Source organism: Ovis canadensis, chromosome 9 (genome assembly GCF_042477335.2).
Source record: "Ovis canadensis isolate MfBH-ARS-UI-01 breed Bighorn chromosome 9, ARS-UI_OviCan_v2, whole genome shotgun sequence".
NCBI classification, from domain to species: domain Eukaryota; kingdom Metazoa; phylum Chordata; class Mammalia; order Artiodactyla; family Bovidae; genus Ovis; species Ovis canadensis.
The window spans coordinates 56,960,931-56,986,848 of NC_091253.1; the positions used below are offsets into that span (position 1 = coordinate 56,960,931).

Consider the following 25,918-nt stretch of genomic DNA (forward strand, 5'->3'; position numbering starts at 1 on the left):
GGGGATACTGCGTGTGAAGCTCAGTAGACATCTGGATTTCAGTTTGAGTCAAATAATTTGCATTTAAACCCTAGGTTCCCCTTCTATAAAATGGAGTTAATGATAAACCTACCCTACAGGGTACTGCATGGATGAACTGGGATGATGATGTGAGTAAATGACTGCCTAGCACGGTGAGCACCCCACATGACATGTGTAAGCTCTCATTTTCACTATGGACACTGATCCTTTTGTTTTTGACCTAGTAGAGATTATAAACTTTGCTAGTATCCAGAGAAAGATCTGTTTTGTAGGGCCTGAAGCTGATACAATTAGAGGGAAGGGACTCTCTTTAAGAATACAAAATTAGGGGACTTCCTTGGTGGCTCAGAGGATAGGAATTGGCCTGCCAATGCAGGAGACATGGGTTTGATCCCTGGTCTGAGAAGATTCCACATGGCATGGAGCAACTAAGCCCGTGCACCACAACTACTGAAGTCCGCATGCCCTAGAGCCTAGAATCACAACAAGAGAAGTGACTGGAGTGAGAAGCCTGTGTACCACAACCAAGGGCAGCCCCCGAAAACCTGCACAGCAATGAAGACCCAGCACAGCCAAAAATAAAATAAAGTCAAAGAATACAAAATTAAGTATGATTCTCATTCTTCTTTATAGAGAATGAGAAGAGAAACAGCAGATGCTAGAGCTCTGCAAAAAATTCAGACTTCTTAGGACATCTCTTTAGGTGATTAATCTGAAGTACTTAGGAAAAAGCTCTTCCTTAAGCAAACGCAGTTTCCCCATCGAGAACGTCGCCTCACGGGGATCAGGGCAGGAAGAGGCTCTGAACCTTAAGCTTCATTAGCTTAGTGGTGATTTTGCCTTTGAAAGTAAACAGTGTAAATTCACAACATATTTCCTATATATAAATTTTAAAATGTATTTATTTTGTTGCTTTGTGCAGTATGCAGGATCCTAGTTCTTGGACCAGGGATTGAACCTGTGCTGCCTTTAGTGGAAGCACAGAGTCTTAATCACTGGACCACCAGAGAAATTCCAGTATTTCCTACAATTTTTATGTCATTCATCTGCCTCTTGGAAAAATGTGAATTCTCTGAATACAGAGCAATAGTATTCAGAAGGTTTTCATGCCTATGCAAAATTCTTTTCAGGGGTCAACAACACTTTAGCATCTTTTTCTTTGCATCCTTTGATATTGAGATATTACAATATAGAAGTAAGTTATTTATCAGTAATTAAAGAAGCCTGGTTAGAAACACACACATGTTCAAAGCATACAGGAACCTGGACTGGAGGCACTTACAACCTAGAGCGGCTGTTTGTTGTTACAGTTCCTCAGTTTGCAATGTCTCATAGCCCTTGGCTGCAGTCCCCATAAGATTTAAGCTATTTAACAAAATCACATCTAATCCCCAATCATCAAAATTTCTTCTTTCTGTGAATAATCCATGATAAAACTGCCCTGAAAGATCCAGCAGCATCTATTATAAATCTTCATTTTGGCTTTGAGAGTGTTGCTTTTGGAGTTTCTCTGTAGATCAATATTTCCTCTCATAATAAACAAAGGCAAAGTTGAAGACCTGACCACCATCCTCAGAGGGGAGGTATGGGACACAGTATGTATGGATATATTTATACAACATGCTTTTAACATTGCTAAGAAAAAAATAGAGTAGCTTTTTATTATTTCCTGCATGACAGATGTCAATATACTCTTGGAGTTCAAAAGAAGTTTTATTTCTTACCTTCTCTCTTATATCTATATTCACCTATCTATCACAGCGCTCACTGACTTCCTATAATCATTTCTTCTTTTTTTTTGATAATCACTTCTTCTTTTGCTTAGAGCCAAATGCCAGCATTATCATGTAATAAATGTAGGTACCGCTCTCACTCTAGGCTGAATTCCCAAATCAGGGAGAAGGAGCACATCTGCTGAGGACAAGGTACTCTAAAAAGGCCGGAATGATTTCTTACTCTGAACGAGTCCCTAGATGGTGGGAACAGCGTTGTGCTTCTCTTTCTACCTCTGATGACTTGCACAGCATGCGGCATGTAGAAGGCATCCAGATATAATTCTTGAGTTAGTAAGAGTTCATCAGGTTTAAATACAACTGTGGCATGGTCCCCGGTCATCTCCAGACTACACCATTGGAATTTACTTCACGTGATGCTATTTCAAACAGTCACAGTAGTTTAATGATGAAGAGCCTGACTTGCCTTCTTTTCTTCCCTCCACTAGTCTACTCATACTTTCTTGAAGCATATGAAGAAAATCTGAATTTCTTGTTGCTTTCACATATTCTCTAAAGCCTAGTTTTTGTCAATTATTAATATAAACACTTATTAAATATCCTTACTTGCAAGAATATAAAAATGAACAAGCTGAGAATTCCCTGGTGGTCCAGTGGTTAGGACTTGGTGCTTTCACTGTCGAGGACCTGGGTTTGATCTTTGGTTGGAGAACTAAGATCCCACAAGCTGTGCTACCAGGCCAAAAAAAAAAAAAAAGACTTCCCCCACCCTCACCAAAACAATTACAAAAACCTCAACAAGCTCTGGTTCTTCCATCAAAAAGTTTACATGGTCATAGGGACTTTTTTTAAGTTTAAATGATTGTATTACATGCCAAAATGAAATAAATATTTGCAGGAAATCAGTATTGGTACTAATGGGGATGGAATCATGGAAGACAGAGAGACAGAGATGAGTTAAAGAGAAAGATAAATGAGTTGCTCTAACAAATTTATTAGAATAAAAATGGGGAAACTGAGGGGTAGAGGTGTCACAGGCCACGGTGAGGACCTGACAGAGACGACGGGCTGCATGTGGTGAACAGGGAGAGGGAAAGGCCAATAGGACCAGGACCCAGGCGTCTAGCCTAGGGGTGAGCACAAAACAGGTGATGAGGACATGCCCCAAGACCGAGCACAGGAGATCAGACACACCATTCTTAGAAGGAGGCACAGGGGAAAAGCAGTTGTTTGAAATCTGGGGCGCCCAGGGGTGATGCCTGGCAGGAAGCTGAAAATCCGGATGGGGGGGAGCTGAATGGCAAACTGTGGGGAGTGGGGACTGGCCAAGGCCCTCATTGGGCATCTGTGCAATGACAGGTGTGGCAAGGCCCAAGATGGACAGCTGACAGGATGCAGCAGGGACGTGAGGCTGAAGAATGGAAGTAAGTAGAACTGATGAAGGAAGGGGTTTAGTTGGGAACAGAAAGAAGGCCAAGGGTTAGATGAGGAAGAAAAGCCAGGGAATGAGAATGAATAGAGTACAGACCCAAGCAGAAGTGTTTTCAGGACAGCTGGTCAACAGTGAGACAGCTACTGAGGAGCACACTTAAAAGTAAAAATTTTATGTTATGTATGAAAGTGTTAGTTGCTCAGTCGTGTCTGACTGTTTGCGACCTCATGGACTGTAGCCATCAGGCTTTTCTGCCCATGGGATTTCTCAGGGAGGAATACTGGAGCAGGTTGTCATTTCCTTCTCTAGGGGATCTTCCTGACTCAGGGATCAAACCCACGTCTCTTGCATCTCCTGCATTGGAAGGAAGGCAGATTCTTTACCACTGTGCCACCTGAGAAGCCATTAATTATCAGGGAAATGTGGTTCAAAATCACAGTGAGATGTTACCTCACACCCCGTAGCATGGCCACTATCAAGAAACCAGAAAACAGCAACTCTTGGTAAGGATGTGGAGAAACTGCTTCTTCACTGTTGGGATGATTATAAAGTGGTGCAGACACTATGGAAAAGACTACTATGGGTCCTCAGAAAATTAAAAACAGAAGTACTGTATGACACAGTAACCCCACTGCTGGATATATATTAAAAAGTATCAAAAATAAGGTCTTGAAGAGTTAGTTGCATACCCATGTTCACGGCAGCATTATCCACAATGGCCAAGATGTGGAAGGAAACAATGTTCACTGATGGATGAATGGGTAAAAAAATGTGGTAAATACACACAATGGAGTATAATTTGGCCTTTTCAAAGAAGATCTTATCATATGCTACAGCATGGATGAACCTTGAGGATATTATGCTAGGTTCAACAAGTCAATCACAAAGAGACCATGATTCCACTTATATGCGGTATCTAACCAAAGTTAGAGAAACAGAAAGTGGAAGGTGGTTGCCAGAAGTTGCAGGGAGGGGAAATGGTGAGCAGATCAATGGGAAAAGCATTTCCATCACGCAAGATGAAAAATGTCTAGGTCTGTTGTACAACAGTGTGCATACAATTTAAAATACAATAATGTACACCTGAACTGTTAAGAGGGTAAAATGATGATGTATATATAGTTTTTGCCACAGTTAAAAACTCACCAAACCAGAAAATAAGTCTTCTTGGGAGGACCAATTAAAATAGTTGCCTGTAGAATAATTTATTACCGGATAATTCATCTCAGTCTGAAAACTAGCTGAACCTGCAGTACACAAAGACAGTCACATCTCCCTCTTTCTCGTTCTACCAGTACAACAGGCTGGGAAAACAAACCAAAACCAAAACACAAAAAAACCTCAGAAAAATCTTTAAAGCCTAAACCAACCAGAGAATGACAACAATGAAAAGAACAGCCAAACAGTGGCATTTATGCTATTTTTAATCTATTCCTATATTTTTTCATATCCCTATATTAAAATCATTTTTAATTTAACTTATATGCAGAGTACGTCATGCAAAATGCCAGGCTGGATGAAGCACAAGCTGGAATCAAGACTGCTGAGAGAAATATCAATAACCTCAGATATGCAGATGATACCACCTTCATGGCAGAAAGCAAAGAACTAAAGAGCCTCTTGATGAAAGTGAAAGAGGAGAGTGAAAAAGCTGGCTTTAAACTCAACATTCAGAAAACTAAGATCATGGCATCCGGTCCCATCACTTCATGGCAAAACAATGGAGAAACAATGAAAACAGTGAGAGACTATTTTCTTGGACTTCAAAATCATTGCAGATGATGACTGCAGCCATGAGAGGACGCTTGCTCCTTCGAAGAAAAGCTATGACCAACCCAGACAGCATATTAAAAAGCAGAGACATTATTTTGGCAACAAAGGTTGGTCTTGTCAAAGCTATGGTTTTTCCAGTAGTCATGTATGGATGTGAGAGTTGGACATAAAGAAAGCTGAGTGCCAAAGAATTGATGCTTTTGAACTGTGGTGTTGGAGAAGACTCTTGAGAGTCCCTTGGATTGCAAGGAGATCCAACCAGTTGATCCTAAAGGAAATCAGTCCTGAATATTCACTGGAAGGACTGATGCTGAAGCTGAAACTCTAATACTTTGGCCACCTGATGCAAAGAAAAGACTCTGATGCTGGGAAAGATCAAAGGCCAGAGGAGAAGGGGACAACAGAGGATGAGATGGTTGGATGGCATCACTCGATGGATATGAGTTTGAGCAAGCTCCAGGAGTTGGTGATGGACAGGGAAGCTTGGTGTGGTGCAGTCCCCGTGGGATCGCTAAGAGTCGGACACAACTGAGCAACTGAACTGAAAATCACTAAACATAAATTCAATTGGGGAAGAAAAAGAAAGGCCCACATGAAGCCTCATTGGAATAAGATGAGATAGAACAGGAGACAATATGAGATTCAAATCTATACTGGCTGGAAAAAAAAAAAATCTATACTGGCTGGGAATTAAGAAGTTCTTCGTAAGACATGGGCCCTGAAGAATGAAACAGTAGGATTCTAATGGGAGTAGACACAAACAGGGAAGAGGAGGCAGTCCAGAAAGGGAGGAGAGTCTGAATGATACAAATGCAGAAAAAACAACAACAAAAAACCAACAAAAAAACCCCACCATGGATGTGCTAGCATAGTCAGCACTCTAGGGTAGGCATCTCAAGGAGGATTCACTGATGACAGGGAAGGCAGGAATGTGGCACTGGACAAGAGCAGTCAGACGTGGGTACTAGTCAAGGGGCCACTGGTTGTCTCTCGCTCCTCCTCGCTGTGCCTATCAAGGTGGGCAGGGGGCAACTGGCCGACAAGGAAGAGGGGGAGGAGCATTCCAGGCAGGAGGCAGAGGCCACGGAACACGTGCATGGGCAGAGCCAGCACACGTCTTCTAGAAGGGGATGCAAGTTCAGGCGGTTGTGGGATAGAGCACAGAAGCGTACAGCCTGGTGCGGACAGGTCACGGGGGTGGGGGTGGGGCCTGGGTGTGGTGGTGAGGGTCTTCCTTTGGACTCTGTCATAGTCTCCTGGCAGCTGTTAACGTTGCGGCAGAAGGATCAAGCTGGCGTCCCTTCAGGGGGGTGGGGGTTCAGCGAGTATCTTTAGCTCATTCTCGAAAGGCTGGGTACCAGGGCTAGGGACGATGGTGTGCTGATGCACCTCCTATGGGCCAGTCAGGGGAGGGCTGACATGGGCGGGGGTCAGGGGCTGATGCTCAGCCCAAGGGTCCTTACCTATGTGCCCACAGCTCCTGAATGACGCTGTGCCTTTAGGCCATCAAGGGTAATGCGATAAGAAACTATAAAATTTTATATTTAAAAATGTCTTGGACTTCCCTGGTGGCTCAGCGGTAAAGAATCCAATGCAGGGGACTTTGATCCTATCCAAACCCAATGCAGTAGATTTGATCCCCGGTCCAGGAAGATCCCTCATGCTGCCGGGCAACTAAGCCCATTGCCACAAGTACTGCGCCAGCACTCTAACACCTGTGCTGCACAACCAGAGAAACCAGAGCAATCAGAAGCCCGTGCTCCACAATTAGAGTAGCCCTGCTTCCTGCAACGAGAGAATGGCTACATGCAGCAACAAAGACCTAGCACAGCTGTCAACAAATCCTAAAAAAAAAAAAAAAGTCTCCACCTTTGTGTCCGAACTTGCACATCTGAGTTTCTGATTGCGTTTACTATCATGCTCTGTCGGCCAGGCTCTCTGCTGGTGTTTGTGGGTCTCTCTTGCTGCCTTTCTATCTGTTGGTTTCTGCCTGTCACTTCCTCCTGGCTCCTTCTAGGTCCCCTCCACAACTTATAAAAATATATGAAAGAGGGACTTCCCTGGTGGTCCAGTGGCTAAAACTCTCCACTCCCAATGCAGGGAGCCTGGGTTCAATCCCTGGTCAGGGAACTGGATCCCACATGCTGCAACTAAGGCTCGATGCAGTCAAATAAAATAAATTAAAATAAATAAATAATAAAGATAAAATTACTTTAAAAAATATATGAAAGGCTTTTTTAAAAAAAAAAAAGTTTCTTGTTACACATGAATGAGACATTTTATAGTTCTCATGTTTTCACTTAGTTTTTATTCTTGTTGTTTTATTAATTATGAGCTTTCTACACCCCACACACTGGAATCAGCAGCATTAAAAAAAAAAAAAAAGGGACTTCCTTGAGAGTCCAGTGGTTAAGACTTTGCTTTCCAATGCAGGGGGTGCGAGTTCGATCACTGGTCAGGGAACTAGAGTCTACATGCCTCAAGACCAAAAAACCAAAACATAAAACAGAAGCAAACTTTTAACAAATTTAGCAAAAACTTTAAAAATATGTTTAACCACGTTAAAAAAAAAAGCTTCTCTTCCTAGAACAGGGTATCTCTAGTGTCTGAAGACCACGGTAGGTGACATCGACAGAATTCTACTGGAGTTGGTTAGGAATTTCTCACTTTATGTCACTTTCTCCAAATTACAAAATTGCTTCTGGTCCTGTGCTGACTTCCGTTTGGCCCTGACTTGCCCCTTTCAGCCTCAAATCCAATCAAATGCTTTAATCCATCTTTCTGTAGGCAAACAGTCCAACACTGCACATACCCGGTGCCACAGAGGGCTCCGAGCATGTCTCTGCTCTGCTCCCTGTTGGAAAGCTGCTCTCCTTTCCTTGATTCCCACTCTCTCGTCTATTAGATCTTACACTTACAGAGAGGCCCATGTCTACTTTGCTGTCCTCCTAGAAGCCTCCACCCATGTCAGCGCACACAACTAGCTCCTGCTGTCCCTTTGTGGCCCGCAGTGGCTTGTGTACAAGCTGATTCCCCTCCAAACGATTGAAAGATCCAAGGAAAAGAACCAAGTACTTATCGACTGTGGGATTCCCCACTAATGATAAACATTATATCCTGCATATAGTATTTACTCAGTAAAAATTTTATGGAATAGATGTTTGTTCTGGAATGAAATCAACATACACAGGATAGTGTCAGAATTTCTCTTCCTAACAGTGCAAGGTGAGCAAGAAAACAAGAGACGCCTGTCTTCTATTAGTGTGTGGAAGCCAGTTTAAGTCTTGAAATGAGAGCTCATGTCATAAATTGTTAAAATCCTAAAGCATTAGGGCACACTGAATTATTTAAATCCTTTTCATCTGAAAGCTGTTAAATATAAAAAAACCTTCCATATACTTAGGGGGGAGAAAAAAAAAACCCAAACCAAGGAGCTCCTATGAGGAATGAAAGCAAGAATTTCAGTCAGCTCACTAATTTTAAGGATTTCACTCATAGTATGAGCCATTAATCCACATGAAATTCTGAAAGTGAATTATATGCAGATCAGTGGAAAAATCCCTGGAGGAGGAAATGGCAACTCACTCCAGTATTTGCCCAGAGAATCCCAGGGATGGAGGAGTCTGGCGGGCTATAGTCCACAGGGTCGAAAAAGTCAGACAGGACTGAAGCGACTTAGCACGCATGCACAGTGGAAAAATATTTTATCTTCATTAAGAAACTGTAATATCAAGGATATATTGTTGATCCTAGGGGTATTCTCAAACAAGGAAATAAAATTCCTTCATTTCTGGATGCATGGAGACCTGTAACAGTTTCAAGTCTTCAAGAGTAAGTTGGGGCTGGATTTGTTCCTGTGTTGAAGTAAATAAGGAGGAAATGAACACTGCTAAGACTCTTGCCCTCTTTAATTCTCCTTAAAGCAAGATGCTTGAAACTGCCACTCAGCTAACAGGGATCCAGGGGGGCGGGGGGGAGCCCACATGCTGCAGCAGGGGCAACAGAGCCTGGGAAGGGGTGCAGACAGGGCCACAGCAAGCACTAGATTTTGTTTTGCTTTTTTTCGGCCAGGTTGCAGAGCTTGTGGGATCTTAACAAGGGATGGAACCTGGGCCCTGGCAGTGAGAGCACCGAATTGTCACCACTAGACCACCAGGGAGTCCCCAAGTATCATATCTCTGAATAGATAGCTTCGAAAGGTCTGTTTAAAATATCTGTGTTAAAACAAAAAGCACCAACATTGTCAGTAATAGTATGAAGGCTTAAATCTGTAATAGAGAAAACATCCCAAAACAACTTGCGTCCTTATCAATACCGAGTCCTTAGCAAGAGAGCCAAGATTCATTTGGATGAGGATGCCAAGTCCAGTCCATGGAATTCTCCAGGCCAGAATACTGAGTGGGTAGCCTTTTCCTTTTCCAGGTTAACTACTCCAGTAGTTACTACTGTTGAGGAAGTCTCTCTATCTGCCAAGCATGAGATTAGATCCTTTATAAACACACTGAACAGACTTCATCAGACTGATGTACAGTGGACATTATCATCCCTTTCTTTACAGATTAGGAAGTAAAGGCCCAAGGATGTTAGGGAATTTAGACACAGTCCTACAGTAGTAAAGAGGGAGACTGGGTTCATCTGATTTTAAATACACCTCAAGCTCTTAATGAGCTTATTATATTGATGAACTTATTCTGCCAGCTGGATTTGGTGCTTGCCCTGCACTATTACACAGTCTACTCTTTTGGCTCACTTTTATGTCTGGCTGGCTGGCTTTGGCCATTTAATCATTAGCAGCATTTTTAGAAAAAATAGGATATTAAAAAAATGACAATTGAAATTTAAACTATATATAGTATATAAGGGGCCATCATTTTTTTTTTTTAACTTAGAAGATACATGTTTTTTAAGTCTAGGTCTCATATTTATTCTCTAACTGATCAAAGATTAGCACCATCATCAATCCTTGCCACGACACTGATTTCAGCAGGATGGTATATATGAGGGCACGCCCGAGAGATGCAGAGTTCACTTGCCTATCTTTCCAGGGCAACGGATGACTCTACTGTCACCCTAGCGTTTCATCACAGGGAACATAAGCAATGCCTGGGAGCACCACCCCAAAGTCTGATTCACAGATATCCCAGCCCTGGAAGGGATCTTATATCAGAGCCCTTCTGCTTACTCTGCCTGGCGACAGCTATTAGTTCACACCTAGGTGTCAGCTCTGAATAATTTAATTTCCATCACAAGGTCTTCATGTATTTAACATGGGGAAAAAGAAGACTGAAAGGAAAAATATAACCTCAATAGGCTCTACATTTTACTTTTACATGCTAGAATTAGGCTGTTTCCATTACTATTTCCTTGAATTTTTATATAATGAGCTTATGAATTTGACTCACCTACATTTAGAATACAACCTGCACACCCCTACACCCACCAGTGGTACACTGGGAAATGCTTAAAAACCAGCTCCTTGTGGGGAAAATAGTAAGTATCAAAATGTTTATTATGAATTTTACTAGTAAAAGGATGTGGAGTATATAATTTACAAGTGATAATAAAATATATGACACCCTCTGTTGCAAATTCCATAGAGCCAAATGATTCTAACAGAATGTTTGTTGACTTTTGCCAAACTCTTATCTTTATAGCTATCTTATGATTACAACTGATGAATGGATAGAGTTCTGACACAAATGTTGCTTGAAATTTTCACTTAGGTTAATAAGACAAAAGTAAAATCATGAAAATACATGGGTAAGATACACAGAAATCCAATTGTTTGTCAGTTTGTGACTCTTCTGATGAGTTGGACAATATTTTTATGTATATTTAATGTTAAATATTGGATGTTAATTAGAGATTTGCAGTGACCACTACTGTCTAGTATTATATTTGTTTCTATCATGTGTCTTATCACATAAGACAAAGGCCTCTAGAGAAGAGGTAATAGTAAAATGCAGTACAATAATTAGGAAATGAGGAGTTTCAATCTTCCTTACCTTTTTAAAAAATATGTAATTTAATTGTTAAGTCTAAACAATTTTCAATAATGGTTGTGCTTATTAACTGATAATATTCTTAAAATTTAACAACTGGCTCTTGATGGTTGACACCAGTCGACTTCAGCACACCACTGCCCCTCACCCTCTCTTAAAATACTCATTTTTTATGCTATGCTCAATTGTAGGGAAAATTTACATGTATGAAGCAATCCATAATCCCAATGCTCTCATACTACAATCAAAATTAAATCAGAATAATCACAGTGAGAAATCAGAATGATCTTTTAACATGTTGCTTGATTCAACAAGGAATTTGCCCCCCAAACTGAGCCTGTACAAATGCAAGTTTCTGAAATATACTTTTTCATTTTTATTGCTATCTACATTCAGAAAAATAATAAAAGGATAAAACAAGTTTCTCCATTGACAAATAAATGTATTGCAACCTATATTCAAATATATGCACTAACATGGCTTTAAATAAAAGGACAAATGTCTCCAAATAATACAATTCAATTTAGATTATTATTTTAGAAAAATAAGAAAAAGTGTGGTTTTGTTGGAGTAAAAGAGGAGATATTACCTTAAAAGCCCTTTCCTGATGGCTCAGACTGCAATGCAGAATCTGCCTGCAATGCAGGACACCCAGGTTTGATCCCTGGCTCAGGAAGATTCCCTGGAGGAGGGAACGGCTACCCACTTCAGTATTCTTGCCTGGAGAATTCCATGGACAGAGGAGCCCAGCAGGCTAGAATCCATGAGGTCACAAAGAGTTGGACTCAACTGAGTGATGTTCACTTCACTTAAAGAGGGCAGTGGAAATGTATCAATTATTTGAACTCCCCTACTGTTTTGGTCACTTTATACTTCAATTCTACTTTTTTAAGAGTACATGAGTCATCGAGTATTTTCCATAGAAAAATTTAAATTTAAGTTTCTAGCTAACGAGTGTGAAATTGGACCCAGTCATCCAAAATTAAATCATTTGTATTTTTCTGTGAAACAGAAGCAGTTATTAGTCTTCCCAGTTGGAAAAGAAGATAACTTACTACTTATGACTATTCTTTGTAGGTTATGGATGCCACAGATTTTCACCATTGGTATGCCACATAGGAAGAAATATCTCGCTCCAGTATTCAAAAGCAGGGGTCATGGTTCAAGTGCAGACTCTGGGTATGCTTGGTCTGCTGCTACGAGGTCCACAGCTGCATGATGCTCTTGTAGAGCATCTACCAACCTGGGGCTCAGAAAGTGCTTCAGACAAGGGAGGATAACTTATTTAGGTAGCTGGTAACCTCCCCTTCAAATCCCCATCCTTTGGGCCATTTAAAATCATCTTTCATTCTCTGCCTTTATTCCCAAGCCTATGGAATGGGGAGGAGCAGCTGATGGCTGAGCAGACTTGAGTGAAAGACCCCATCCGGCCGGGCCGAGCTGCCTAAGCTTTGGACCGGGCTGGGTTCCTTTTATGGGAGCCCGTCTTCCAGACTGTGTAGCCTTGAGTGTGGGTCTCATGCAACCCAGCTTAACCCCTCAGAACAGCGAGGGTTTTATTCATGCTACCACCTGTGACAGGAATACAAATGAAGTCTGGATGATGCGGTAAAGATGACGGTTGGATTCTATTCACATTGACTGGTCGCTGGGCGGGTGGAAGTGCACAGAGAGAAGGAAGGGTTCCATTCTGTCCTTCGTGCTGCTTTTGAACATTCGCTGGTTGCCAGCTCCCGAGAAAAATCAAGGTGGGGGCACAGAGCCACACAGAGTGTCCACCTCTGGTCAGCGGAGGCTATGCTGAGTCCTCTGGCCCCAGAAAAATGTGACTTTCTTCAAATGACCCTGTAGGGGAGAGTAGGCACAACCATGTCCCCACCTTTTTCCCCCTCCTTCCATCTAAAAACGAAGAGCTCACTGTATGAGATCTGAGCATAGATGAAGGAAAAAAGGGGTTTCCCAGGTGAAGCTAGTGGTAAAGAACCTGCCTGCTAATGCAGGAGACGTAAGAGATGTGGGTTCAACCCCTGGGTTGGGAAGATTCTCTGGAGAAGGAAATGGCTACCCACTCCAGTATTCATGCCTAAAGAATCCCATGGACAGAGAAGCCTGATGGGCTACAGTCCAGGGTCGTAAAGAGTTGGACACAGCTGAGCGACTTGGCACGCAGCACACACGAAGGAAAAAAGATGCCTTTCTTCTGAATGTGAGAAAGATGTCTACTGAATATGCACTAAATACTGTGACAAGTACTTGCTGGGAATGTTTACACAGCTCCTTATTTCTTCAACAACCGTGCAACCTAGAGGCTGTGATTCCGGAATTCTATATGAGGAAACCAAGTCATAGAGAGTGAAAATAATTTGCTCAGGTTCAAAAAGTTTGTAAGAAACAGAACCAGGATTCATGCCTAGCTCCCACCTGGTTTGATTCTAAGGTTCCTGCTCTTTCTAAAAAACAATTTATTAAACTAGTAATAGTCTTAAAATATCAGACTGGTCGAGAAGTGAGAAGTATGCTTGGACTTTTTGTTAGGGTTTTAACTTCTGCTTTTCCTTTTCAAAACACGTTACTTTTCAAATTAATGGGAACATTATTATAAGAGGGAGACGTGACAGGGCGTTTATTGTTGCTGCTTCTTGGGTGGTTGTGGTATGCGGCCTCATGATTACACACCCACAGTGAAAGTATGGCAGAGTCCCAGCGTGACACATCTTAACGTGTTTTATGGTTTGAAGGGGGGAATACCAAGGTTTTGCAAAACTGTAAAACCTTGTGCAAGACCTTGATAGTAAAACACATACATATGTAACTGTTTTAAAGTGTGGAAGTTTTACCTAAAAATCTGATGTTCGCAAAAATGAACCATTCAAAATCTCCAGAAACACAAAACAAGAAGCTTAGTGATTTCGCCACTTCGATGATATCAGCACCTAGAAATGTGGCAACTTCAGAGCACTGCAACCTTGAACCGGTTATTTCTTCTAGAAAATTTTGGGACTATGATTTCATCCATTTGCTGGTACCAAACTGAGATGAAACTGAGTTGTTGATAACTAGTGAATCTTAAAAGAAAAAGAAGAGGAAAGAGATTAAGGCAACTAAGGCAGGCATTGAATAGACTCTCTGTGAAAGGTGAACATTATGAAGATATAATTTTGATGAGAAACCAGGAAATATTCATTTTTAGAGTGGGCTGGTTTCAGAATCTGTCTTGTAGATGCTATGTGTGTGTGTGTTTCAGTTCTTAGAAGACAGAACTGTACTTGTAAAATTATATCTATAATTTATATATATAAAACTTAGCTCAATATTATCTATATGAAAATGGAAAATGTTATGATGAAAATATGCAAACAGGATTTTATGATGGAGGGCAGCAGGCAAAGCTGCAAGCTCACGTATAGAAACAAGACATTATTTTTCTAAAATCTGCCTCTTTTAAATGTTATATAAAAAGCAGATAAAAAACACAACCCAATATGAACTCTAAGAGGATGCATTCAAAAACAGATGACAGGAGGTAACAGTCTCCCTGGCCCTAAAGGAAGGCAGTGTATGAACACTTCATGAGCATATATTGGCCCTGGGTGCTAAGATGCTGTTCGTACTTGCCTAATACAATTTTTTTTGGCACTACAAAGTCCGATGTGATTTTTAAAATACTATCTTCTTGAATTTTTTTCTACAGGCAAAAATATCAAAGGAAAGAGGCAGAAAATGAGCTCAGGGGAAAAAAGAAAGACAAGAAAAGCACAGGAAGAAAGCTGTTATGTTTTGTGTTTCAACTCCACAAAAGAGTTCTGTCTCGAGGTTGAGCCTTTCAAATCTCTTGTCATTCGGGATATGAAACTCTAATTTAGTGGCGTGGCCAGCTGAGGCTCAGACTTAAACATGCTGACGAGCTGAAACAAGAGGTGGCTCACTTTCTTACTTCTGGTTTCCATCCTTGCCTGGCTCCTCACTTGCAAATTCTGACAGTCACTCGCTCTGTGAGCTATGAAAATACCAAGGTGGCGTGGGATCAGTGGGCACCTAATTGAGTTTTACTAGATGAAAAGTTCCATCACCCTGCCTCACCTTGGCCCCCTCCATCTTTACGGGATTGTTGAATTTTATACAGAGCCTATTTATAAACCACTGCAAGTGATACCTGCATTCATCTTGCACTGTGACATCATCTTCTCATCAATAATTTAAGCCTAAGAAATGGATTAAAGGGACTCTGAAGGGATTTCTCACACATGGAGAAACAGAAAGTAACTCAACTCTCCAAAGGATTTATTTGGAGCTCTTACCTTGTTCTTTGATCTGACGAATTTGCTTCACAGTTTCTTTTAAGATTGCACATTTGTCAGGTTTGAAGTTAAAGTTGTCTATGTCGTTAAAATTAGCAAAAATCAGCTCTGCAAGTTCTTCGATATATTTATTTTCCTGTTCACGGTTACGTTTCTCGGTGCTCCTTTTGGGGCTATTATGAAACAGATAAGAATGTTAACTACATCTTAATACAGAGAGCAAACAAAAGTTACATGTGGAAACATGGAGGTACTTTGGGGGAAAAAATCCTGAATTTCCCCCAAATGTTGCATTTTTCTTGTTTTTAAATCAACCTTGTCCCAATTAGTAATTACAAATTCACTTATGCAATCATTTGGTCAATGCGTTTAATGTCTTCCACTCGACTGTATGTTTCATAACGACAAGGATGATCTGCCCAGCATTGTGCTTAAAGCGACACTTGGTACAACAGGCATCTAATTTATTATGAAATAAATAAGAGTTTTAGAAATGGAAAGGAGCTCATGCTTATAAAAATTTAAGATTAAGAAAGGGAAATTAAACTAGTTATAACAGGAATAAATAAACTTCATGGCAAAATAATGAAAATAAATCTTCATCATTTCATACACTTCTTTAGGATGTTAATAATTAAACCCAACGGTCTTTTAAGATAATGTTAAAAAACCACAGTGCAGCTAGAAACGAAAGTGAAACTAACCCAGGGTCTCTGTTAACTGTTCAGCTGAATGGCATGCAAAAAGTAAACAAACAGTCCAAATTCAACTTGAGTTTTAAAACATTAATGGAAAGGAGGGAAAAATAAAAACTGGCAAGATCTTCTCATCTGAATTTGATGAAAGAGCAAACTTAGAAGTTCCCTTTGATAATTACAGGGTGTCATTTTTTTTTCTCAAATACAGCACAGAGTCCACTGGATGACATTCAAACAATATAATAAATAAGAAAAGTACACTATTCAGAGTACAAGCTTGCTATGTTCTTAATATATAATTATTTGTATATAATACCAATTTATAAAACTTTGTAATATGTAATGGACAGTCATATGCTTGCATTTACATATTAGCATTATTTTCATGAACTAATAAACCTAAGACAGAACACAGTTTCTCTATTTTATAGTGACTGCATGATTCGTCCAAGATCACTCAGTGACCAGAACTGGGTTTTGCAAAGTCTCATTTTCACTCCTGGCTTCTACTTTCTTAAGTCTGGAGAAAGGAAGGCAATGGCTGCCACGTACTAAAGAGCCAAATTCCAATTCTGGATCCTTCTACCCCTTTCACCTCCCTCTATCACCCCAGACCCCGAAGATACCAACTAAATGACACACGTGTGAGAAGGGGGAGCGGGGTGGGAGCCGTGCACACCCCCAGAGCCAGCAGAACACTGGAAGAGAAGAGGCTCTATTTACCACCCGCCTCCGTGGCCAGGACTATGGGCTGTAAAGGCAGTTTGACAGACAGGCTGAGGCTGGCCAGGGAGGACCACGGAATCCAGAGGGTGCACACAGGAGCGGGGGTCTGGGGCTGTAGTGTGGTCAGTGGCCATTCAATCTGGCAACTAGATGGGGAAAAAGCTTTCTGCTCTTTCTCCTGCTCCCAGTGCTCTTCCCTAGTATTCCTCACCCAGTCTTCTATTGGCCACTGAAATACAAGTGGCTGTTTAAATGTTAAAAGCATTTACATGATTTAAATCATCAAAAGAGTGACGTCTCTCTTCTACCTCTGTTCCCTAGTCCTCGTTCCCCCCAACAGGTAACAATTCTTGTGTCTCCTAATTACCCTAAAACCATATGGATTCTTATTTTCTTTTTCTATAGAAATGGTAGGACACCATACACATTTTCTGAACCTTGCTTTTCCTCTGTAACAATATTCTTAAGAAACTGCTAAGTATCAACCCACAAAGAGTGTCCTCACGCTTTTTCAGAGCTATATTGTGCGTGGATGTGTCACAGCTGTTTACATAGCTCCCTACACATGTTTAAGGTTTTCCTAATCTTTCGTGTTTATGAACTGCGTTGCAGTGAGCAACCTCATACATAGTCATTTTGCATGTGTCAACATATATCATTGGAAAATTCCTAGAAATGGAACTGCTAATTCAGAGAGGATATGCATTTATAATTTTAACAGATACTGCTGTATTACCCCATATAGAGGTCATAACAACCCATACTTCCACCCATAATATATAACATGAAACTTGTTTTAAAAAATATTTGTTTTATTCACTGAAGAGCCTCAGTCTTTGTAATCAACTCAAAAGCAACAGGATTTAACATATCATTTCTTGCTCTTAGAAGGAAAGAAAGAGAAAAGGAAGAAAAAATAAAAGCTGATACTTCTTAGCAGCAAACCTTTTTACTATGGGATCTCTTGTCTTTTTGACATTCTAAAAGCAAAAAGGAGTAAAAATGTGAATTCAAGATTATGTAGAATAAACAGGTTTTAAGAGTCAGAGTACAGAGGGAATGTAGAGGAAGTATGGAGCCTGCCTCTACTTGTAAGAATAAAATCTGCAACTGATCAGCATATCTAAAATACAAGTTAAGTAATATGCATCCAAAGGCTTGACAGTTAAGGAGAAAAACCAAAGAGAGCATGTGAATCAAGTGTGAAACAGATACGATAAAACTTCAAATCCGAGGCTCAGGTGTGCGTGGTGAGAGTCTCACCTGGGTCCGAGCTGGTCAGGACATTCCTTGCGCTTCCTCGTCTCTGCCCTGGATGGGTCAGGGGTGTTTTCTCCCATCCCACTCATCTTGAACACATATCAGCAACTGAAACAGAAAACAGAGAGAGCAAGTGAGCAGAGTCGATGGTCAATTCCTAATGAGAAGACTTTTTTTTTTTTAGTAACCCTGCTTAAGTTAAACTAATGTCAAGGTGAACAATTAGAAAACAAACAAGCCTACCTCAGTGGGCCCACTCTTGCAACAGGAGCTGTATGTCAACAGCACCTGAACTACGATCTGCTATCCCGGTGTTTCTGCTGCCAGCCTCCAGTTTCAGGAGGAATGGTGCCCCACGTGAGAACTACAGGTGCTGTCAGGGGCTCCTCCCAGTCTCTGTTTGGGGTTGGCCAACGTTACATCTGTACTGCAATCACTCACTCGTGACAAACAGCCCCGGGAAGAGGCAGTGCCTCGCCACAAAGCTGTGCTTCCAAATCTGACCGGGCTGCTCTGACACCCCTGTCCTGGTGAGCAATGTCCCTCAAACAGGATCTCCCCTGCCCCACACCAGGCCCTCCTCTCCCAGTGGCTCCCTCCCTTAGTAGTGACTTCTCACATCCTGCCACTCAGACTCTACCTCCTTCCCTGATTCTAGCTGCTATCACCGAAGGTCTTAAGATGCACTCAAAAGATTAGGAACATTATTGACCTTAGTGGGGGAGGCCACTTATTGGCCCACTTGCTGAATTCCTTTCCCTACGAAAAGAAGAAAAGGAGAAGGAAATGACAATCCACTCCAGTGTTCTTGCCTGGAGAATCCCAGGGATGGGGGAGCCTGGTGGGGTGCCGTCTACGGGGTCACACAAAGTCGGACACGACTGAAGTGACTTAGCAGCAGTAGCAGCAAGAAGATAAAAGGATATATAGTAAGAGAATCAGTGTGTTCACATGGGTCATCATGAACACCATCAAAATAACATTTATATCTGCAAACAAGAGCAACAGAGATTTACGTTTCTAAAGAACTATGCAAAAGGACTGGCAAAGATTTTGAGGAAATGGAAGATGGTTGTTACTCAAGGTGTTTAATAACTGCTCAGCAGAGAAAAAACCGCAGTCCCAAAAGTTTAAGTCACCATTTAGCAATCTCTCCTTGGGTTCCAATTTTATGCCACTTCCTTCTGCCTTTTGTCCCCCAGGCTTTGAAAACCACTTTCGCCCTCCTTCACTTCCTGCAGTGGCTTCTTATCCTATCTAGCCTGGAAAACTCAGAGGGAAGGGCGAGTTGGGAGGTCAGAGGCTTACAGATGATGCTGGAAGAGTGACAGGTCCATTGAGAGCAAGGACAAGGAGGCAGGTGGGCTAGGAGGGCCAGGCAGGCCTGAGGGTGAGAGCACCGTCACACACCCATCAACTGCCCGGCTGTGCCCAGGCTAGGATCTGGGTACTCCAGCCAGCACTCTCATGTCTTCTGGCCTCAACTCTGATCCAAGAGGGGAGGGGAATTTTATATATATATATATATATATATACATATATATATATATATATAAAATTTTTTTTTTTTTGAGGCATCACATGTAAGGAGAACCAACAGACACTGGATCAGTTGAGGGAGGTGGCACCAATTATATTCTATTCCAGAGGCTGCACCAGGAGGAGACAATTCTGGAAGCTAGTATGGGAGGTTCCTGTTGCTGGGAGTGACATAACTAAGTGTCAAGGCCCCGTGGTGCACTCACAGGTTTGGGCTGATAAGTATAATCTGTATTTAGTTACTGTTCATTTAGCATTTATCCTGCACCAAGAAATTGCCAGATATAATTTAATCAGTAAAAACAGACTATGAGAAGCTGGAGAGCAGAGGCAGGAACTATACCCAAGTTTCACCATGTTAGTTATGGGACCTTAAGAAGTTACTTCTTGTGCCTCGATTACCTTTTCTGTAAAATGGGGATAATCATTATCATCCATAGCACAAGGCCATGGAGTGGCCCAGCAAAGGGTGGAAGTGGGGCTGATACACAGGTTTACACCCTACTCTTCACTACAAAGCTATGGTAAGGGAGAGCCTCATCAACATAGCCGTTCTTCCTCGAATCACGGGTCACAGGTCAGGCGCGAGAAGCAGCACGATCTGGACTGCCTGGCTCCCATGCTCCAGTCCCTACCCCTGCCCTAAATATCATTCATTCATTCCTTCAAAGACTGCCTGCCCACTGCTGTGACTCAGGCTTGGTGTGTGAGGGACATGAGGAGGGATGTGTCTCTCGAGAAGAAGATGGGGGAGAGGAGAGAAATTTATGTAGGAGATTTATATAGGAAAAGCTCCACTAAAGAGAAGCAGGTGTCCTTTGTACTGTGGGACACTCTACTGGTGGGGAGGAAGCAGGGTCTGAGCTGGGCTGTGAGCAGGTGTGGCAGTTGCTAAGGCATCGCAGGATGTATAAAAGATGGGGGGCTCCCTCGTGGTCCAGTGGTTAAGAATCCACCTTGCAATGCAGGGGACACCAGTTCGATCCCTGATCTGAGAAGATCCCACATCTGTGGGGCAACTAGACCCATGTGCCACAACTATCGAGCCTGCACTCCAGAGCCCGGGAACTACAACCAGTGGGTCCACCAGCAGCAACTACTGAAGCCTACCTGTCCGAGAGCTGGTGCTCTGTAGCAAGAGAAGCCACCTCAATGAGAAGCCCGCACGCTGCAGCTAGAGAAAGCCCATCCACAGCAACAAAGACCAAGCACAGCCCCAAATAAAAATAAATCAATCAATATTTAAAAGGACAGACGGGGGAGCAAAAACACCAGAACCCAGCTCTGATGACACCTTCCAAACATTCTCTTTCAGTATTTCTCCTAGAACCATAATTCCCATGGCTTCACTCACGAGCATGTAAAAAAAAAACAACCCCAAACCATTACTCATCCAATCTGAGTGAGCTCTCAACAAGCAACCCAGGGGATTTCCACTCTGGAAATAGCTTTCTATCAATCAAAAAACATTTTTATCATCAAAATAGAATCCCCAATCTGTAACAAAATACCCCATATAGAAGGTATATGTGATAAGTTTGTTGATAAAAAGGCCACCACCCCCCAAAAGTATTTAATAGTAATACTATCGGAATGATCAGAAAGATTCTCAACATTTAGCTAAATTAAGAGACTGATTTACTTAAAAGTCGTATATACTCAGTTTGGGGATTTAACATTAGCGTTAGCATCATCTACTTTTACTTTTCCCCAAACATATGTCAAATAATTGTAACTCTGCATGAAGGGGCAGCACTGATGCATTTCAACAAAGCACTGGACAGAAGGAGGTGAGAAGCCAGGAGCACAGGGTTCTGGTCTAAGTATAATAAAACCATTTGAGCCGAGTTGTAAAGAACCTGCCTGCCAATGCAGGAGACATAAGAGACTTGAGTTCTCCCTGGGCTGGGAAGATCACCTGGAGGAGGGCATGTCAACCCACTCCAGCATTCTTGCCTGGAGAATTCCATGGACAGAGGAGCCTAGCGGGCTACAGTCCTTGGGGTTGCAAAGAGTCGAACATGACTGAAAGGACCTGGAGAGCACGCATGTTTAATATTTCACTTGAGCCACCAGGGCTTCCCTGGTAGCTCAGACGGTAAAGTGTCTGCCTGCAGTGTGGGAGACCTCAGTTTGATCCCTGGGTCAGGAAGATCCCCTGGAGAAGGAAATGGCAACCCACTCTAGTACTCTTGCATGGAAAATTCCATGGATGGAGGAGCCTGGTAGGCTGCAGTCCATGGGGCTGCAAAGAGTTGGACACGACTGAGCAACTTCACTGCTTCACTGGTACCTACCCAAGGCTGGCTCACAAACCACTCTATTTGTAGCTTTAAAACATCACTCATTTTCTCTTTAAGTTATTTAAATGCCAACTTTCCCTTTTTATTATTATGTGATGGCACCTTAACCCAGCTCCCTTGGAGGCTCAGATAGTAAAGAATCCACCTGCCAGTGCAGGAGATGGTTCGATCCCTGGGTCAGGAAGATCACCTGGAGAGGGGAACGACCACCCACTCTAGTGTTCTTGCCTGGGAAATCCACGGAAAGAGGCCTGGTGGGCTACAGACCTTGAGGTTGCAAACAGCCAGACACAACTTAGCAACTAAACAACTTCAGCACATTTCTTCAAAACCTAAAAATTTCAGCTTTTCAAATTTCTTGTTTTTCTGTGTCTGCCCCATATGTGGTCTTTTTCAAGCAACTTCCCTGGGCTATGTGTGTCCAGGACACATTGCCTGCCAACCTTTAAACCACCAGAGGGAAGGAAAAGGACAGGGGTGTGTGTAGTCACTGGCCAAGTTGGGGACAGGCGGATGCACTCTGCCAGCTACAATTATCAGGCTGAGATGCCCCGACTGAATCACTCCTCATCTAAAGGGAAAAAACTCTCAGACGGGAAAAAAAGGAAAGAGTGAATTGAGTACTGGAGCGGGGGAGGAGAGGTGGGGGGAAGGTGGCGACAGGAGCGGATGGCTCCTGCTTGCCTCTCTCCTGCCTGCCACAGGGCCAGAAGCGGACGGAACCCCACAGCAGACGCGCAGATTTACACTCTGCTCCTCAGCCGGTGAAACTACCAATGACAGGACCCTCATCACAGAGAAGAACCAAAGGGCTCTAACCTTTCTAACTGATGTTCTGAACCGCCCTGTCAAGCCTCAGCTGGCAGCAAGTGGTAGTACTTCATGACAGAACACAGGTGTGCAAGCGTGTGTGCACACGTGCCTAGGTGAGTTATTTTTGTTGCCACCCAAATAACAGATAAGAACCAAAGATAGACAGTATGGCTTCGAGTATGCATGTGTGCGTGCTCAGTCGCTTCAGTCATATCTCACTCTACGGGACCCTTTGGGCCATAGCTTGCCATGGGATTCTCCAGGCAAGAACACTGGAGTGGGTTGCCATGCCCTCCCCTCCAGGGGATCTTCCTGACCCTCATCTCTCATGTCTCCTGCACTGGTAGGAGGGTTCTTTACCACTAGTGCCTGGGAAGCCCTCCAGTCTGCATGCACACATAGAAAAATCACTGAAAATGAAACAAACTGCCAGGCATAAATTGGGAAACAGGGACCGACATATACACAATACTATATGTAAAGCAGGTAATGGATAAGAACCTACTATATAGCACACGAACTATACTCAATACTCTGTAATGACCTAAATGGGAAAAGAATCTAAAAAAGAGTGGCTATATATATATGCATAACTGATTCACTTTGCTGGGCATCTGAAACTTAACACTCTTCAAATCAACTATACTACAATGAAAATTTATTAGAAAATAAATTGTATATACAGATGAGTTTTAATGAAATTTTATAGATCAAAGTTAAATATTAATTTCCAACAAAGGGAAGGAGATGGAGAATACAGAAGGGCAGCACTGAAGCTTTAGACATTTTATTTTGTGAGCAGGTTTAAACAGTTTCTTAAACGGTCTACATGTTTTCAACATTCACACGAAATTACTGTTCTTGAGCATTTTTGCCTGGATTCTGAAATGTTCAGTATAAATCATAAAAACTGAAAATGTCACAAGTAAACTCCTGGCTCATATCTGATAGGAAATTACAGTCATTGAGAATAAGCCAGTTTCTACCAAACACTGGGGGTGGGGGGAGCATGTGTGAAAGGACGAGACTGGAAAAGAAGTTTCAGTTTGTCCATTCTTGCTATCTAGAGCAAAACAATAGCCCTGCTGTTACTGATAGCACATCTTCCCTTACATCCTCTGATGTCAGCCTGTACAAACTAGACAGTAGAGCAAAGAACCAATGTTCGATTTTCTTAAAGTAACAACAGTTTGGGCAGGGGTGTGTGAGTAAACAATGTCAGTTTAATGCTTTGCATAATATGATGAAAGCAAAATTATATGTTAACCCTCAACATAGCTTAAAAAAAAAAGCACTCTTCTTGCATGAAATTCATCAATGAAATTTATAAGGTAACAAAGCAGGTGTGAACACCTCATGCCGTTAAAACCAGTCAATCATCCAGAATTCATGTAAATGGTAATGTGTATTTTATCTTTTATCGGTACTGGCCATCTTCCAAACAGGGCCTGTAAAACTGTCAGATTTATTACATGCTGAACAAATTCAGTTAAAAAATAAATAAGGATAATACTACTGCTGAAATCCAAACATAATAAGTGATCAAACATCAGATCTCTATTGCCATTTTCAAGAAATAGTTATAAAACATTAGCCTGCTATGTAATTCCTACTTGGAGATGAAATTTATAATGAAAGGACACACAGCGCTGTTGAAACAACTTTTCTTATCAACACCTTACGTGGGGAGGAGCTGGCTGATAAATCACCCAGCTCTTGATACGAGACCAGAAAGGCTGCTATGCCTCCCAAGGCCTTCTGGCTCTTCTAAAACACTCTCTACAAGATGCAGGCGACACTGTTGTGTCACCTGTGGTCTGATTCTTCATAAACTTAGTAAGACAAAGAAACACTCAAGTAATACTAAAAGTGTACACACTTCTGTTCGCTTCAACACTTTTCCATTTCTATCCTATTGAATTCATCATGAGACGATAATCTTAGAGGGCCCTCCACAGCTCAGAAGTCCATGTCAAAAGTTAGATGTATACATTGTTTCTCTATCACAAGTAAAAAACAGAGACACAGATGTGTATAACGGACTTTTGGACTCAGAGGGAGAGGGAGAGGGTGGGATGATTTGGGAGAATGACATTCTAACATGTATACTATCATGTAAGAATTGAATCGCCAGTCTATGTCTGACGCAGGATGCAGCATGCTTGGGGCTGGTGCATGGGGATGACCCAGAGAGATGTTATGGGGAGGGAGGTGGGAGGGGGGTTCATGTTTGGGAACGCATGTAAGAATTAAAGATATTAAAATTTTAAAAAAACAAAAAACAAACAAAAAAAACAAGTAAAAAACATTTGTTCATTCCAAACTGTAAACAATTTTTCCCTCAGAGTATACCGTGTTCCAGGAGGGTCTTGGGTTTTATAAAAGCGAATTTTCTGGGTCAGACTCTGAAGAAGTTTAAAGAAACAGAGCATCTAATGTTGAAATATACATAATGTGCCTTAAGGATGCAGAGGCTTGAGAAAGGTAGAAAATCAAGTGGGCCAATCCTTAGACGTCAGTTAGATGATACAGCAGTGAAGGCAGGGGAAGGGGAAGAAATCACTTTCTAAACAGTGTCAACTAAACAAAATTACCCAAAGCAAACAATATTTTGGCAAGACCCCAACTCTTGGCAGGAGTTAACAAATTTTCCATGCAGTACATACACAGGTTGTATGAAAGGATATATTGTTGGTTTATTCAAACAAGCAGACAAAGAAACAACACACATACAAACACAACAGAAGCAGGGCTATGAAGACTTACTGAAGGCAGGGATGAAAGGACAGAGAAGACGACCAGACTTTCCCTTCCCATTGGCAGAACAAGTAATGCATTAACACCGTGACAGACGATGCTATTCAACACTTCAAAACTAAATTTTAGTTAGTAAAATGGTCTATGATTTTCCCCAAAGTGTTACTTTTTACTTGATCTTAAGAACAGTTTTAACTTCATCTTGACAAAACAGTATTTTGTTTCTTGCTTTTCATACAATAAAGTTTTAGTTTACCCCATACATTACAGTGTGTATTTACAGAATGAGACTCACAAAAGTGCACATTAATTCATGGAGTGACAGCAGTCAGGTTGCTGAGTTTTAGGAAACTCCCTTCATATAAATCCAGAAGAAAGGGCACCTGATAGGAAACAAACTCTCAGTTTAACCTCACTACCTTTGAGCAACTTACTCTACACTTGCCTTTTTTAAAGTTAACTGCAATAAGCCAAACACATACTGTTATTATTATGAGATGATTTTTCAAAGATAAAACACTAACAGTCTCCAGTTGGACACAGGAGTCAAAAAAATACCACAG

At 41.8% G+C, this 25,918-nt stretch overlaps 1 protein-coding gene across 8 annotated transcripts in view; it reads right to left on the minus strand.

The window, feature by feature from the left end:
* NCOA2 (nuclear receptor coactivator 2) overlaps positions 1-25,918 on the minus strand; it is a 282,199-nt gene that overhangs the window by 75,539 nt on the left and 180,742 nt on the right. For all 8 annotated transcript variants that reach the window (XM_069600229.1, XM_069600226.1, XM_069600224.1 and 5 more), the window contains 2 exons: positions 17,947-18,051; positions 15,260-15,432 (listed from right to left, as the gene is read on the minus strand). In XM_069600229.1, coding sequence (XP_069456330.1) covers positions 15,260-15,432; positions 17,947-18,032 — 259 coding nt within the window. In that variant the 5' untranslated portion in view covers positions 18,033-18,051. The remainder of the gene's footprint in view (positions 1-15,259; positions 15,433-17,946; positions 18,052-25,918) is intronic.